The sequence below is a fragment of the Streptopelia decaocto genome (assembly GCF_964273445.1).
Source record: "Streptopelia decaocto genome assembly, chromosome: 6".
Classification (NCBI taxonomy): domain Eukaryota; kingdom Metazoa; phylum Chordata; class Aves; order Columbiformes; family Columbidae; genus Streptopelia; species Streptopelia decaocto.
The window spans coordinates 25714446-25732201 of record NC_138660.1 but is presented as its reverse complement, the minus strand read 5'-3'; the positions used below and the strand labels follow the sequence as shown (position 1 = coordinate 25732201).

The window sequence follows — 17756 nt, the reverse complement described above, 5'->3', positions numbered from 1 at the left end:
TAGTGTATCTTTGCTTTAGTTTTGCCACTTGATTTTTCTTTTTTTTTTGGAGCAAGTTTAAAGCAAAAATTATAATCTAGTAGTCTCCTATATTATTTTTCTGTTTATTTTAAGTAAATTTAGTCGTGTCCCTTTGGCTTTGGCCAGTGCCTACAGACCCCATAGTCATGGCATCTTCCTCCCTGGTGACTGTTTCTACTCAGACACACCTTTGCTTAGCTGGTTGTACTACAATGCTGATCTGCTGCGATATTTAATCTGATTTACGTTACTTAGACATTTGCTATAACCCGTGATACCAAAGTGTATTTATTTCTACTGATCTCTCCAGGGAATGTGTATAATCCATTGTTATTCCTAGGCTAGATATTTGCTGTAATAGCTGCAAACCTCTGTGTGCGACCGGTGTTCCTGCAGATGTCATCTTTAATGAAGCCAGAAGAATTTCTCATCTAGAATTAATTAGAGCTACACTGGGAGCAGAAATCCCAGGGAGCATTAGATGTGTAACTCCACACTGACATCAGGACTTTCTTGTGTTAATTCTTCCCCCAATGATGTGAAGATTAACTCCTTAGTGGGACATTGCCTCTTCTGGCCAATCCATCACAGAGGAAATTTATTTGAATGGGTCAGAAGAAGAGACACAAGAGCCTATGTAGCTCTAGAGCACATCCTAGTGAAGCTCCAGAAAGTACCTATGAGCAAAGGGTACTGAGGGATAAGTTAGAGAGAAAAAAGGGGTCAAATAAAAGAAGCCATTTTGATAGGTATCTGCAATAGGTTTTAGCCCAACTTGTAATAGTTTAAAGTTCTCTGCAGGAGTTCAACAGCAAAATTGTTTTGGTGAGATGCTGATATTCCCTTCAGTGGTTTCATCTTCTGGAGGGATCAGAGGTAGAGCTGAACATTCCTCCAGAGTTGGACCTTTGGTAAGTGAAGCTACCTGTGTCTAGCTGGCATCTTGGTGGCTTGTATGAACACCAGTGCTCCCAGGGAGCACAAACCTTACTCACCAGCTTTCCATAACCATCACCTCTCCATAACCATCACCTCTCCATAACCACCAGTTCTCCACCACCACACGAAGGAACATCTCCAGCACAGGTCCAGGAGATGCAGAGTGGTTGCACCTTGGGGAGGCTGATAAGAGGAGGCATGGTGTGGCAGCGGGGCTGGTGGTTGCAGGAGATGACCTCTACAGAGAGGTGGGAAGAGCTTCCATCCAACAGCAGCTCTTGGTCCCATCTCAGGCTGGACATCAGTCGCTGCTGCCACCTGCGGTAAATCTCCACCTCTGCTGGAGGTCAGTGCTGACTTTCCCATTTGTACCTGCAAACAACTTGTTTTAAGGATGTTTTTAAAGAACAATTTGGCTTTGTGGAGGTAAATCCCATCTTATTTTTAAAATAACAATATTCTTTACAATGGATTTTTCCCTACCTCTCAGTATAGACTTAGCTTTCCTGCCTTTTTTTTTTTGCATGCTGGATTTGTTTGTTTGTTTTGTTAGTTACTTTTTATACATGAATATTAAAAAAAGAAAAAGTCTTTAAGACCAAAAAATCACTGTTTTCACTTGTTCTCTCCTTGTCACAAACAAGTTTAGCTCAGCTAAACTCAGCCCAGCTTTGGGTTCTGCAGGTTCTTAGGTGCAATATGTGTGGGTGGAGGGAAAAAAGTTAAAATATGAGGTTGTTTTTTTTTTTTTCCTTTAAGATATACTTAGTTATATGCCGAGACAAAATATCAGAAAAACAGATGAATAGGCAGTGAAATCAGAGGTTCTTGGGACCCTGGGCTTGCTGAGGACAATTATGTGGCTCTATGGGGGTTTGGGGACCCTTTGGCCAGGCCAGCATCTGTCTGACTTTCGAAGTAGCAATTAAACACTTGTAAATACTTCATTGTTCTTAGGAGGGCAGAAAAATTGCTGGTATGCTCCCGCTCCTGCCAGCCCCCACTGGAAAGGGGCTGAAAAGCATGGGAATGTTTAATTTAGATAGGAACTGCCCAAGTGGCGGTTAGGTAATTAAAAATACTGAAAAACAAGGACAGGGAACTGCTGGAGAGAGTCCAGCGCAGCCACCAAGATGCTGGAGGGAGTGGAGCATCTCCCGTGTGAGGAAAGGCTGAGGGAGCTGGGGCTCTGGAGCTGGAGGAGACTGAGGGGGGACTCATTCCTGGGGATCAATATGGAAAGGGGGAGTGTCAGGAGGATGGAGCCAGGCTCTTCTGGGTGACAACCAGTGACAGGACAAGGGGCAATGGGTGCAAACTGGAACACAGGAGGTTCCACTGAAAGAGGAGAAGAAACTTGTTTGGGGTGAGGGTGGCAGAGCCTGGCCCAGGCTGCCCAGGAGGGTTGTGGAGTCTCCTTCTGTGCAGACATTCCAACCCGCCTGGACACCTTCCTGTGTAACCTCATCTGGGTGTTCCTGCTCCATGGGGGGATTGCACTGGATGAGCTTTCCAGGTCCCTTCCAGCTCCTGACATCCTGGGATTCTGTGAAAAATGCCCCGAAAAATTTGAAATGCATGTTTCCGACTGCATTAGAACAAAAAAAGGCGCACAAATGGAATCACAAGGAAGCACCTTTGGAAGCTATATTCTATTTTTATGTGACACAAACGCTCTGACAACGACCCTGCGTTTTGGGTTCGATTTGATGTGCGCGAGCGTGTAGATGATGAGATTGCGGGCACGAGCTGTACGGAGAGCAGCCGAAAGCCGAGACAGAGCCGTCCCCGGGAATTCCTGCCCTCAGCACATTTCTAATCTTTCACCATCACTTTTCATTTCCTTACCTTGGCCGAAAACGTGCAGCATGAAAAATTTTAATGTGGTGAACTTTACTGAAAAAGGAAAAAAAAAACTCCAAAGAAGAGAATTGTTTATTTATGATGCTGTTTGTGTTGTAACGACACCTGGTATTACAGCTGCTCCCCTCTGTTTCTGGCCATAATGGACCTTATCTCATGGTGGGCACCACCGCGAGTGATGAGCATCATGCACCTGGGGAATGACGGCATGGGGACAAACAGCGTCCGCTGTTAAAACCGCCTGCTTAAGAAAGATCTTGGTCTTTGGTGAGAATAAAGTTTCTATTTCCAGGCTTCCCTCTGCAGCCCTCTTGGCTAAAATAATGAGAATACCCTAATATCTTGGACCTAAAGAAAAAAAGCACCCCAGCTGGATCCCCAGCATTTTACCCTAAAAGGGGCAAATTCAGGCTCTGAACCCAACACTAGGTGCAGAATGGAGCTGCTCGGTGGAGCAACACCCTATTTTCAGCCAAAATTGAGGACGGTCTGGTCCTGTACCATGCAGAGCAAAGCCCCCACCTCGCTGTAGTTTGGGAGGAGCAGTTAAATATTTAAATACTTAAGTATTTGCTGGGCTCAACTGGACTTGCTGGTTTGCCCAACTGCACAGCAACAAGGAGGTTTGTGCCTCCAGGAGTCCCTGGAAATAACTGGAACCCAGATACCACAGGTCGCATGAATAAATCCAGCGTTGCGCTTGTTACTGGTGAGGGTTGGAAGCCCCCTTGACCATTATTTTGCCTTTAATGACAACAAACTGCAGGGCAAAGGATGCATTTGGTAGCACCTGCAGAGCCAAGGGAGACGAGGCAGGGAAATTGTGATTGACGCTGCATGCGTGCACGCACTCAGAAATGGTTTTGCTTCCATAAATTTGATCGTCCGCTCAAAAACCTGTTTCAGAGGAGCTAATTAAATATAGGCTTGTCCAATAAAGCAAACGCTGAAAAGGCTGCGTGTACTATCTGCCAGCAGAACTCTCCATAGGTTCTTTCTGAGCCTCTGCAACATTTATAAGTATATGAGAGCACGGCCAATTTGCATGGACTTTGACCAAGGGAAGCAAAGACCCATGTCTGAAGCTACAAATTGGACTATGAGATAAGAACTCTCCTGAAATCTATATGCAATTAAAAGCCCAATCTTCCTTCCTATAGTGACAAGGTTATTGCTTTTATATAGCTGAACAGAGATGAATGAGTCTACGGATTAATAGCACTAAGATTTATGACACTGTGCTTGCCCCAAATATTATGGGAGAATAGCTTTCGGGGTGAGATATTCCAGCTGAATAAATTTGATAGGATTTTTCTTTTCCTTCATTTTTTTTTTTTCAGCTTGGTATTATTTGGGAGAGTTTCACTTCATTCAGAGATCCCGTGGTTTGAACAGCTACTAATTGCCCCAAGTGTATTAATGCTTTATAAAAGTATTATCAATAACTGCAACCCCATGAAGACAAATGTCATGAAGAAAAACAAAGGGCAAAATATACTATTTTGAAGAACATGAGGCTGCAATGGCATTAAACTCTAGACCAACAATTTCAGAGTAGCTGTGCTGCTTTGCCCCCATGGAAAGGGGTTCTGCCTCTGTCCTAAATGGCATTTCTCCATCACAGTACCTGCAAGCTGATTGGGATATTGTCTGTAAAACCAACATCAGGTTCCTCTTCATCATTTCAGTTTTCCACAGCAGCACAAAGGTCCCTTTTGCAGATGCAAACCCTGGTTTGCACCGTTTCTCCTTCAGCAAATCAAGGAGTTCTTCATGTTCCCAGAGGCTGCAGAGAACGACGCCAAAACGAGTCAATTCTGGTGGGAGAAATGAGGCGCCAGCAATTGGTGACGACCCTGGAAAACCCTCCGTGCTGTGCTGAAGGCTGAAAAATTAGAGGGAGGAAAATAAAAACCTGCAGGAATTTAAGGGGATAGTTTGGGTACGGGAGGGATGGGGAGACATGCCCAGGCGGGGAATGCAGGGGCAGAGGGGTGAGGATTTGGCTTCTTGTGCTGGAGGAGATAAAAACCACGGTGAGACTCACATAGAGGAAAAAGTAGGGGTACAGACAGAACCCGCTCCTCCAAATCACCCCGTGATGCTGGGCTCTGCCATCACCTAACAAATGATTTAACAAATGATCTGCCATCATTTAACAAAACCATGGGGTATTTTAGCTTGTGCCGATGCAGCATCAGGAAACGAATTTTGGAGGTGGCTCTTGTCCCATTGTCATTCTCCTGTGGGAGAAGCCGAATTTTCCTTCCTTAATGCAGCCACAAAGAAGTGTCTGTGCAAAGGAACCACCGGGACACCTGTCTGCCTGCTTAAACTCGGCTGCGAATGAGGGTCCCTGCTTGCACTTGCTTTTCCAGTGGCTTTTGTTTTGTTTTGCGCTGTTTTGCCTTCCCCTGGCTGCAGAGATCCGGGATACATCGAGCAGCAAAGCGTGAGCGCTCAGGAGTCCTGCCACGTACCCCAAAATGTGGCCTAAATTGGTGTCACCAGGAAAAGGACAGTGTTCTAAAAAGGGGTAAGCAAGCAGGTGCTTTATCTGGGGCAGGAATCCATAAAAAATCCAGGAAAAAAAATTATTGAGTAAAATTTCTTTCCTGGACAATCCGCACTGATGTTGTTGGAGTTGCTGCTTCTCTTCTCTTTGAGACAGAGCCCATCACCTGGGATAACCCAAGGTGATCGTTCATGGCTTTTCTATGCCCGCCAATTCAAGAAAGGCAGGAGGAAGGAGACAGACACTGTGGCTTGGTACTCTGAGTGCGTTCAGTCCAGGAAAACGCAACGTTTTCCATCATTCTCAGGAGCGCTGGGGAAAGAGAGACACAAGGAGAAGGCAAGCTGCTTTTTCCCCTCCATGACTGTTTTTTCGGGCTGCTTAAAAGGATTAAAAAAGCCACACACAAGACCCAGACTGTGTCCAGTGTGGAGAGTTAGTCCCAGCCTGTGGGATGTAAAGTCCAGGGAGAGCTGCTGGGGCTCTGAATGCTCACGGCACCATCAGGTCCTGAGTTACATGTGCAGAAATCTCTTCTTTTTAGACCACGCAGCATTTCTCCTGCTTGATGAGACAGAGGGACCCGACCCCCCGTTCTGTCTGGGAGAGCCCCAATATTGGTTGTCTTCCCCAAAAGAGGGGTGGCTGGAGCGCAGGAGCGGCTGCAGAACGGCTGCTGCCTGTTCCTGGTCCTGTGGCACCATCCAGTGGCTGCTGGCAGAGGATTGTCACTTCCCTGTCACTGCCACGCATCCCTTGCAGCCGAGGTGAGCCTGGGGACCCCGGTGGTACCCAGAGCATCATCAGCTGCCAGCGCTGGCGACTCGGTCGCATCCTCTGGTGAGGAGGTGTCCAGGTCACTGCTGTCACCTGCGAACTGGAGAGGAGGACAGAGAGGGGAAAGGGCAGCAGCAGGGCCAGACCCACCCTTCAAATTTGCACCCTGTGCCCCCCCGCTGCAAATCAACAGTGATTTCTTCTCAAAAATTAGAGCAAAGAGGATCAAATGTGGTTGCATCAGGACACCACGCAGAAGACCCTTAATTTCCATGGCTTGCAAGTTGTGCCATAACCTCACGCTTCACATTTCTTATTATTTACCCCAATGAAGGTCTAAAATTTCATCACTATTGCAATTAAAAAAAAAATAAGTCTTCCCACTATTTGTGCTAAGTTTTCGTTGGTTAATTTTTCCTGAAAAAAGGCAATTTGATTCTGACACTGCCACCACTTTAATTACATCAGCTCTCCCCCATAAATTGAGGTTATGTTTAAGCCCCGTTTCAGTAATTTAATAATTTCGCCATTGCATCACTCCAATTATGTCTGGATTTGTTCCAGGGACCTTTTCTCAATTGGATTCCCTGGCGCTGACTGTTTTGCTCCCAAGTGCGTGAATACTGATTCCACCTCACCGCAAAGACGGTGAACGGACAAACCTTAGGGGACGGACAGACACCCATAAGTGGACGAAGCAGCCGAGTCCCTGCTGCTGTAATTTTGAACTCCCTGTGCACGGATACACCCTGTGGCTCTGCTGATGGGTATGAGCTGACAAAAGGGTTTCACACGCCTTTTTTCCTGGAAATTATGTCACAGAACATCCCTGTGGCCCTTCGTGTGAGATACCTGGAGTTTCCTGGTGGGCTGGCTGGGTTTTGGTGATGTCGAGCTCAAGGCTGGGAAGAGTTTCACCCCGTGGGATGGTCTCCGTGTCGCTGCATCCAGATGTCTCTCCAAGAGCCTTGTCACCGCAGATGTGGTTGTCTCTGCACAGGGCAGAGCGGGTCAAACAGGGAGCACCAAGGAACAGCGATGGCACAGCTGGGTGAGAAGGGACAGGATCACCAGTGACCCATAGCGAGTTGGTTTCTAGATAATTTAAACTCACTAAGACTGTCTGGAGCATCTTATGAGGAGACACTGAGAGAGCTGGGGCTGTTGAGCTGGAGAAGAGAAGCTGAGAGGGATCTGATCAATGGGATCAATATCTCAGGGTGGGTGTCAGAGGATGGACCAGACTCTGCTCAGTGGTGCACAACGCCAGGGTGAGGAGCAACGGGCACAGACTGAAACACAGGAGGCTCCATCTGAACATGAGCAGAAACCTGTTTGCTGGGAGGTGCCAGAGCCTGGCCCAGGCTGCCCAGAGCGGGTGTGGAGTCTCCTTCTCTGAGACATTCAAACCCGCCTGGACCCACCTGTGTGATCTGCTCTGTGACCCTGCGTGAGCAGGGGTTGGACTGAGGGATCTACAGAGGTCCTGAAACCAAACCAGCCTGGGGTTCTGTGATTTATCTACCCCAGCAGGGTCAGGCACACATGTTGCAGGTGGTTAAAGCCACCAGTGCCTGGCTGGCGATGGTGGGGTAAGACTTGTCCCACTTCAGCTCCAGGCAGCAGGTGACACAGCGGCACTGATGGCACTAACGAGGACTGTCCCCACCACCTCGCTGACCCACAGTGGTCACTACAAGAACAAGTTGTACCTGAACCAGCTGTTTCCTCCAGGAAGTCCAGGTCTGATCCATCTGAGTTGGTCTCATTGCCCAGCACCATGGCAGAGCGCACTGGCTCTTGCTGAGGGCCGAGGTCCATGCGGCGCGGGGCGGGTTTCTTCCCTCGCAGCATCGCTTCTGGGCTGTGCACAGAGAGACAGGTCAGGTATGGGATTGCTCTGGTGTCCCCTTCCTCTCTCCCAAAGCAGAGGTGGGGAAGCCCTGAGATGTTCTGGACTGGGATCCAACCCACAGCAGGGTGGCCCATGGAAAATCACTGAATCATTTTGGTTGGAAAAGCCCCTCGAGATCATGGAGTCCAACCGTTCCCCCAGCCCTGGCACTGCCCCATGTCCTGAGAACCTCATCTCCGTCTGTCCAACCCTCCAGGGATGGTGACTCCAGCACTGCCCTGGGCAGCCTGTTCCAATGCCCCACAGCCCTTTGGGGAAGAAATTGTTCCCCACATCCAACCTCAACCTCCACTGGTGCAACTTGAGGCCAAGTCCTCTTGTCCCATCACTTGTTACCTGGGAGACCAAGAGACCAACACCCTCCATGCTACAACCTCCTTTCAGACAGATAGAAGCCACACAGTGCCCATGGATATGTCCATCATATCCGTGGACTCAAAGCACTTTGCTGCTAGCATCTCTAACAAATACTCACCCCCAGACCTTGCCTGTGTTTGGTATTGCTTCGCTTGAGTTTAAAAGCTTGATCTGGCTTTCTCTTGCTCCTGGAGCAAGCAAGGAACTCCTTTTCCTCAATTACTCTCACCCACGGATGACATCTCTGCTGACATCTCACATCCCCTCCACATTATTTCTTCTGTGCATCGTCTGCACAGTTTCTCCAAGCTTTTATTTTACACCTTTACTACTTTTGCTCCAAACCCCTGAGAACTCCTTCATCCCCTTGCAGAGGTTCTGGGAGGGGAAGAAGGAACTGAACACCAGTGGGAAATGCCCTGTGGTTTTCTCCAGCACAATACGGTGAGTTCAAACCCTCAGGTCTGACCTTGCCAAGCTGTGTGAGTCAAACCACAGAGGCAGGAAGACTCCAAGAAATTCCTTTTCCAAACAAACTCCTCTGGCAGTTTCCAAGGGTGTTGATGTTTGGGCAAGTTGTGGCTGAGGAACCTGGGCACTGCCCACCTACCTGGAGACCAAAAGGAGGTGATGGGACTCACCGCTGCCATGGGAAAAGTCCTCGGTGGGGGCTGGTGGCTTTGGAGGTCCTCAGGGTGCCCCAGGGAGACCTCAGGGGGCTCTGGAGGGAGCGGGCTCTGCTCCGAGGAGCAGGCTGGGGGATCACCAAGGCTTTAGGCTCTGCCGCAGCTGGTGTCACCTTGGGCTGTGACCCACCAAGGGACATAGGGCTCTTTGGGCTTGGAGCTGGAAGACAATATTGAGAGTGAGGAGAATCACCACCCACCTCCAGCTGCCTTGAGGAGCCACACAGTGACCTGACACGGGGTTGCGTAGAAGAAAAGGGCAGAAAGGGATTTGCAAGAACCACCAAACCTGTATTTCACCCTACTGGGGCTTTTGGGGACAGCTGATGATTTTTTCCTCAATATGTCAGGCCAACCCACATGAAGTCAACACACAGAGTGCAATTGCGGAGATTTGCATCACCCTAAATGCCCTTTCTCTGTCTTGTTGTGTCATGGGGTAAGAGAATGGCATCCCGTGGCCACGGGTGAGTGGCCACAGGTCCCCATGGTTGGTACGTAGAGAGGACAGGAGGTCACCTCACCTGGTATGACAGAGAGGTGCCGAGCCAAAGTGCTGCTGAGCTTCTTGCATCGCCTGACCTTCCCCATCACCGCTCGGCCCAACTCATCCCTCAGCTGCAGGAGACCAGGAAACTCCTCAGCCTTCTGACGCTGCTGAAGCCTGAGCAGAGCCTGGAGGTTTCTGTAGGTCTGAGTGGAGATCCCCTTCGCAACCTAAAGCAGGGGGTGGCTGAGGAGCCCCATGTCATCCTGCCAAGGCGCTGGGTGGTGACACCGGCCCTCAACAGCACTGCCCGTATCTCAAGAGCATCCAAGCCCTTTCCAAACCCCAAGGAAGCTCTCGCCAGCCCTGACACCCATAATTTCCACAGCACAACTTTTCCCATGCAAAAAGCTCACAAACAGGACTCTGTCATCATTTGTAAAACCCTCATCTGCTTGGGTAAATGACAGCTTAAGAGTAAATCTCAGCTATTTTGGGCAATTTCTAGGCTACAGGGCAAGTGGACCATTTTCTCTTAGGAGGTATTTGCAACTCCAGCAGGTTTGGCAACCATGAATGTCCTGGCTTGTGGAGATGCAAAGCAATGAGAAACAAAGGGTGAAGGGGGTGTATGCCTGTGGGCTTTGGGCACCTCTGCTGCTTTTGACACCACCTCAGTGTCTCCAAATCACACTCAAGGGAAAGGGGGGGGGCACGTCAGGGCTCTGGCTTATGTCACACAAACCCAGGACCAGGAAACAATCACAGTACAAGAGGTTCAGTCACCTGCTTTGGGACCGAACGGCTGCGCCTGCCCGCTCGCTGTCCTTGCAGCGGCTCCGCAGGGTGCTAGGTGGTGGTGTTGCATCGCCAGGAGCTCGGGAAGACTCCTCCGAGGCACTATTTAATATGCTGGGCATGAAAAGGACTTGGACAGTGAAAGTCCCCTTGAAATCCCAGCGGCAGGGGCTGCTGTGCCCTCAAACACCCTCTTTTCCTAGAGGAGAGGGAGCCCTGGGTAATTTAGCATATGAAAGGCTGCTCGTGAGACAGATTTGCTGGAGAGATACTAATAACCAGCCTCAGAGAGGGGAGCACAGTGGTTTATTGCCTGTGCCACTGTGTGATTCTGCCTCCACCTTCCCATTTACCTGGGAAGGTGACGTATTGGCTATGCAAAGAAAATTTTGCCCTTTGTATTCATCAAATATCAAGAAATGTATTTTTTTTTTCCTCAGAAAGGTAAAACACAGCTTTTACATAAAGAATTATAAAAACATGAGTTATTTTTCCCGACCTTTTGATGGACTTTCTATTGAGCTTAGAAAGAAACTCAGATTCTGATTTTAAAAGTAATGATTAATGTTACAGAGTTTTCACAGTACTGGATCTGCAGTTCCAAATTCTTCTGGCATAAGCGAGTGTAACTCCACATACTTCAGTCGAACTTTGTTTGCCTATATCAGCAGACAATTCTGTCCCTATGCCTGAGAAAGGATCTTACATTCCACAGCCACTTGATCATGTCTCGTCTTTAAACCACATTTTACTATTTGCAAAATACTTGACCCAAAAAACCATAGTGTGATTACTCCAGGTGGGGAATTATTATTATGATTATGATTATTATTATTATTATTTTACTGTTTGTGTTTCAGTTTTTCCTCCCCACAAAAAAACATATAAATCTTTGTGTCCCTGCAAAGGCTCAGGGCTGGCATTGCACATCTGGCACCCAAAGGGCAGACTTACCCTCTTGACCCCCATGCTCTCCAGCTTTTCCTCCAGCAATTCCTCCAGGATGGGGCGAAATGGTTTCAGGAGGTTTGGGTTTCTCCGTAGGGTTTCCAGCAGCCTCCGCTTCCCAGCCAGGGCAGCAGCCTCGTCCCCAGCTGGAGGGAAGGTGGGTGATGTGGTCTGTGCCCTGGGAGTGGGCTGGTGGGTCCTTCCTCCTCCGCTTTGAGGACACGGGTCCCACCAGTCCCAGAGCAAGTGGCTGGTTGCTCTCAGCAGACCACATCCCTCTACAAGGAGTCAACTTCCTTCTCTAATTTAATCATAGAATCTTTTTGGTGGGATAAAACCCTCAAGATCATTGAGCCCAACCGTTCCCCCAGCCCTGGTACTACCCCATGTCCCTGAGAACCTCATCTCCACATCTGTTCAACCCCTTCATGGAGGGTGACTCCACCACAGCTTCATTCTGCTGCTCTTGGGACAGGGATGTCCCAACTCCAGTACCCACCTGATGACTCTTCATCAGCCACCACTTTGGTCACCTCCCAGGTCACTGCAGGGAAGAAAAAAGCCTGTGAAGGTCAAAGAGGAGCCAAGGTCCCAGCACAGAACCAACAACTGGTTTTGCCGTACAGGAGCTTCATGCGAGAGGACATGCAGCCAGATCCCTGGAGAAGCCTCCATGGGATGTTTTTGTGAGGGAGACAGCATAGACACTGTGGTCTGAAGTGCTGTTTGCCATGAACAATTTATCTAGACCCACACTGATTCACTTTAGAAGCGCAATCTTTACCTGAAGGTTTGCTTGCAGACAGCAGCTTGATCTGTAAAGAAAGAGACTGGGCATCATTCAAAAAATCATTTCTTTGCCTATAATTTTGGGCGGCTTTTTCTCTTTCTGCAGAGTATGATTATTAAATGCATTTTAAAAAGGAGCAGAAAATAGTGGGCACATGTACTACCCAAGTGCTATTTTCCTTAAGCAGCCCATACCTGCAAGGGGTCAGCTTAGGGGCTTCCCTTTCCACAATACTATCACTAGTACATCAGATGCCACCCTGTTATACCCATGTGCTATTCACAGGTCTGATAAGAAACAAAAGACGTTCCAACTTGTAATTTAAAGTGTTGCTCTGGTGATGTACATCCCGGTGGGCACAGTTCATGCTGGATGATATTAATGTAATGTTTCACATCTAATGAGTGCAAAAAAGAGCCGAACGTAGTAAAGCGTTACAGAAATCAGGCTTAGTCTTAACTCAGCAAATATTTTAATGCTGCTTAGAGTTAAACATCTGTTTAAACCATCTTGATGAACTGAGGATTCCGATTTTTTAAATTTTATTTCATTTGCCTTCTTCTCCTGGGACTTTGTGACCTTGGGTCGCTCCCTGAGCTGGGTGCTGAGTGCATCCATCTGCTGATGGACACGGTCCAGAACCTCCCGCTGGTCCTGGGATGGGCTGACATGGAGTGGCTCATTCTCTTTCTTCAACTGAGAGGAGCAAAAAAGGAACAAGAAGACTTGACTATGGTAAAAATGGGTTTGGAGCCACCACTTGCCTTTACCAGGAAGGTAAAGGACATATGGATTTGCACTACATGCGCAGCCAGCTTCAAAGTTAGCTGGTGGCAAGCTCGTGTCTTCTCATCGGCCATGATAAGATGCAGCTTTGCTGCATTTCGTTTAGTCTTTCCCCTTGATAACCTAAAAACTGTCCTGTGTTGCCCTGGCCTTTGGAGTCCAGCTAAGGCTCATTTTAAGCTTGGAGAAATTCAGCTTCCCTTTGGGTCCCAAAGAACAGTTGGCATCTTGACAGTTCCCACTCCATCCCATGCTCAGAGGTACCATCCAGAGCAAAGCCTTCTTCAGATGTTTTTAGATGTTGAGAAGGCAACAGATTCATAGGTGAATAAATGTATTTTGGTTATATTTTAGACTACACTAGGACAGTGGTGGAGTCACCACCCCTGGAGGGGTTTAACAGATGTGGAGATGAGGTTCTTAGGGACATGGGTTAGCGGTGGACTTGGCATTGCAAGGTTAATGGTTCGACTTGATGATCTTAAAGTTCTTTTCCAACCAAAATGATTCTGTGATTCTCTGATTTGGTACTTTGAATGCTTTTTCATGGGGTGAGCTCCTTCAGTGCTCTGGTGGAGATGGGTCCGCCTCCATCCTAATGGACCTCCTGGGGTGTGCAGCAGGGACAAGAACACAGATCCCACACCGCTCACCTGTGCTGCCGTCCTCTCCCGCGGCTCTGCCCGGCTCCACGTCTGCCACCGCGCCTCATCGGTGTCATCGTCCCGCAGGGTCCCCAGGTTGGACGTGGCCACCTCCCTGGCCTGAAGCTCCTGCAGTTTCTGGAGCGGGGAGGAGAAGGAGCCGTGTGTCCCACAGGAGCATCCACGTTCCTCCTGGGGAAACCCACCTTAGCCAGCCACTGCCTCCCACCCCAAAACACCCCAGGACAGGGACAGGAGGCCTCGCTGGGCTGTGAAAGCATAAAGCCACCTGGACCAGGTGAGGCAGCAACCTTTGACATCCCGTTGCCTGTTCTGAGCAGCACGTGGGGGGCTGACATACCCCCTCCATGGCACTGCTCCTGCTGGCCACGTCCCTGAACGCTGCGACGAAGAGCTGCCTCAGACCATCCACCTCTCCATGCAGCTTCGTCCTCTCCTCCTCCTTCCACCTTTCCAGATCCCTCCTGCCCTTCTCTTCTTGCTGGCGAGCTCTCTCTGCTTCCTAAAGGGAGTGGAAAATCAGGCAAGAGACGTCCTGGCTGCAGAGCAGAAGCTCCAAGGGCTGCGGCAGAAGCCCTGGCACTGGCAGCATGAGCACCGATGTTCTCATTATGCTCAGAACCTGCCTGCACCCTGTGAGGGGCAAATTTTCCAAAGAAACAAGCAGGAGCCCCACCATAAAATATTTTTCAGCGCCTTTTCCACCCCTGCTTTAAAAATATCCCTTGTTTCATCACTTCTCCTCCCCTCGTTTACCCCAAACAGGCGGCAGTGCCCTGGCCCCACACCTGCTCCCTGCGCAGCTTGTCCCCGTCCCTCTGCAATTCCAGCTGCTGCTGCATCTCCCGTAGCTTCACCTTCAGCTCCTCCACCTCGGCCTCCATCTGCTTCATCTTCTGCCTCTCTGCAAAGCTCAGGGAAACAGGCATCATCAGCAAGGGTGCGATCCACCGGGATTCTGCTTTGAGGGGGTAGGTGGAATCCTGCTAAAATATGGAGCAAAACCACTGCAGCGCTTCAGGGTGGCAAGCGAGTAGCTGAGCTGCAGCAAAAACCATGACAAATGTGGCTATGTGGCCTCAAATTGATTTTTATTTCCATTTATGTTTTAATTGGTGTAAACTTGGAGGGATCAGCGGCTCGTGGAGCAGCGTGGCTTTGCATTCCAGGCTCCATGGGGCAAGGTGCCTCTGGAGCAAAGCTCAACCTGCTGCATTGCATCAGCCCCAGGCTGGGGTTTCAGACCTGCCAGCAAACAGCAAAAGCAGCTGTTTTATCTGCCAAGTTCAAGTGCCGGGTGCAGGCAAAGCTGTAATGAGGCTCCATGGCTCTCAAACAATACATTGTACCTGCAGCTTTCAACGTGTTTTGCAAAGAAGCATCAATTCCTCGGCAAAAAGGGGGTGCAGGGAAGGTGAACCCCTCTCCTACCCCAGCAAAACACTCTCCCAATGTAGCTCCATCCCCATGGTCTTATAAAATTTCTGGGTGGAGAAGATCCTTAGGGAAACCAAGGTGCAGAGATGAGCTTTAAATGCTCATGCAGTCTCAGATTCAGCCATGTGTCCTACCTGTGCTTGAGGGAAAAGGCAGCGAGCATTCAGGAAAACATTCACAGAAGAAGAAATAAGTCATTAGAAGCTGTCTTTAACCTCCTATGGTCACTCTCTGGTTTCCAGCATCCACATCCAAAGGGGGAAAACCCGCCTGGGCAAGCGAAGGGAGAGAATTGTCCCGGTGCTCACCAGGCTCGGTGGCCTCGGGGTGCCGGTGCTGCAGGTGGGTTTGCAGGAAGGAACTGTCCACGAAGGCTTTATCGCAGAGGTGGCACTGGAGAAGGGGGGGAAAAGTCAGCAGAGGGACTGTGATTTGCAGTAATGGGTGCTCCCCGCGTCCCCCGCCTTGCAGACAAAGCTTTGCTGCTTTAAAGTAAAAGGAGAGACTGCATGCGATGTGGGGTGTTGGTGGTACATAGATGGAGGGCGTTAGGGGTTTCTTCTGTCTGAAGCCGAAGAAAAAGCCCTTTAGGGATCAGGAGAAGGCAGAAGACAAGATGCTGCAGGGATAAGGCTCAGGGTTGAAAAAAGAAATGCTGCTTTCCCCAAGAGAACAATAAGGTGACCCAAGCAGCAATGAGGTCCTGGTTATAACAGGGTCTGGCCCTGGAGGAAGGGAGAGCTGCACTTATGGGGATGACGAGGCTGTATGAACATAAATCAGCTGGTTGTGGTGGCTTTTTGCTCTCCAGGAATAAGTGAGCAGGGCTGGAGCACAAGTGTGATGGGAGCGGCTGAGGGACCTGGGGGGTTCAGCTGGAGAACAGGAGCTGAGGGGAGACCTTCTGATCTCTGAACTGCCTGAAAGGAGCTTGGAGCCAGGGGGGTCGGGCTCTGCTCCCCAGGAACAAGCGCCAGCACCAGAGGAAACGGCCTCAAGTTGCGCCAGGAGAGGTTGAGGTTGGATGTGGGGAACAATTTCTTCCCCAAAGGGCTGTGGGGCATTGGAACAGGCTGCCCAGGGCAGTGCTGGAGTCACCATCCCTGGAGGGTTGGACAGATGGACATGAGGTTCTCAGGGACATGGGGCAGTGCCAGGGGTGGGGGAACGGTTGGAGTCAATGATCGTGAGCGTTTTTTCCAACCAAAATGATTCTATGAAGAACACGGTCTATGGGACACACTTTCCCCCTGACACCTCCACACACCTTGCAGCAGGCGCTGGGGCCAGCTCGCAGGAGAAGCTGCTGCGTGACCATCAGCTTCTTCCACCTCCTGCTCTCCTCCTTTGCCCCGCGGAGCTGTGCTGCCTGTTCCGCTGCCCGCTCCTGCCCGCGGGCCAGCTCGGCGCGGGTGGCTTGCAGGTGCTGGGCATGGGTGGCCAGGCTGGTCCCCAGGCGCTCCTGGCAGTGCAGCAGGTACTCAATGCTCAGCTGGGCCATCCTCAGCACCTTCAGCAGGATGGGGTCCGCCGGCCGCCCGCAGTGGGGACACCGCTCCCCGTCCAGGTTGCAGAAGGTGACGGCGGTGACATGCTCCTGCAGCGTGGCCACATCCACCTCCCGGGCCACCCGCTCCACGTCGATGGCACTGAAGCGACGCCAGTCCACGCTGAGCCGGCGGGGCTGGAAGTGGAAAGGGTGGATGTCCACTGGGATAACAAGTCCTGGGGACACCCCCGGCATCCCCGCAGGCTCATGAGTGTCTGCAGAAAAGGGCTGGAAAGCAAAAGGGACATGTCAGGGCTGTCCCCACCACTGTCCCCCAGCTCCACGGTGGCCCCTATCAGCCTGAACACACTGTGGGCATCGGGGAGCGGGTCAGAGCTCATCTTGCGTGGCGGCGAAAATAAACCACCTTCTTTTTCCCTCCCCATCCAGAACTGCTATCTACTACTTTGCCAAATTCTGCAAAATAAATAAAAATCTGCCAGTTTGTTCACCATCTGCTTTTGGTAAGGGAGGCTTGTAAAAGCATCGCATTGCAATTCCTCACAATAACCTGTTCTGAATGGATTTGTAAATGCCTCCTGACTGTACCTGTTTTGGGGAAACAGAATTAGTCTGTTTTCAAACAATATATGGTGAACACAGAACACGCTTATATCACAACACTGCTGCCTTGCTCAGACTTAATCCCAGACCATTTCCAGCAGTGGCATCTGCTCGTTTTCCTAGCTGTGTGCTAAACCATAATTAAACAATTGTATTTAAAATACATAGTTTTAAACCTGCCGGATGTTCTCAGTCTCTAGCGAGGGATTTGCTGCTTCCCCCCCCCCATGTTACAAATTCCCCTCTGCTACACCCACCTGCCACTTCTAAGAAATGTCATTTTTTGCTGCGAGGCCACTCACCATGTTTTGGGGTGCGGATGGGTCCCCGCAGAGCCCGAGCGGCACACGGTGTCGGTGTGTTGGTGGGTGTTGCTGGGTGTGCTGTGTACACGACTCCTGGACAACCTCCTGCAAAGCCCACAATCACTTTCCTGCTCAGGAGACACAACAAACAGGGTCAGGCAACCCAGGGAGACGCCAAATAACCATGTGCATGGTGCGACAAAGCTGAGCTTTGCTAGGCTCCCCAACTTAGAGGAGGAGCAGGCGGCGCTTATCACTGCTTGCAGCAGCAAGAGTGCCCAAATCAGCTTTTTTTGGCCCTAATTTCAGGAGTTTGCAAGCAGGAGGCTCCGAGGCTCCCATTGTGTCACTCCA

At 50.0% G+C, this 17756-nt stretch overlaps 1 protein-coding gene across 1 annotated transcript; it reads right to left on the bottom strand.

Moving 5' to 3' along the window:
• Positions 1-6077: 6077 nt before the first annotated feature.
• DZIP1L (DAZ interacting zinc finger protein 1 like) lies at positions 6078-16874 on the bottom strand (the record flags this gene model as incomplete). The annotated part of the gene is made up of 16 exons (XM_082055929.1): positions 6078-6215; positions 6754-6777; positions 6968-7107; positions 7828-7979; positions 9029-9233; positions 9598-9790; positions 11313-11452; positions 11806-11850; positions 12091-12121; positions 12652-12792; positions 13536-13664; positions 13888-14049; positions 14336-14451; positions 15293-15377; positions 16252-16748; positions 16799-16874. 16 exons carry the CDS (start codon positions 16872-16874, stop codon positions 6078-6080), a joined length of 2274 nt encoding a protein of 757 aa, XP_081912055.1.
• Between the last annotated feature and the right edge of the window lie 882 nt (positions 16875-17756).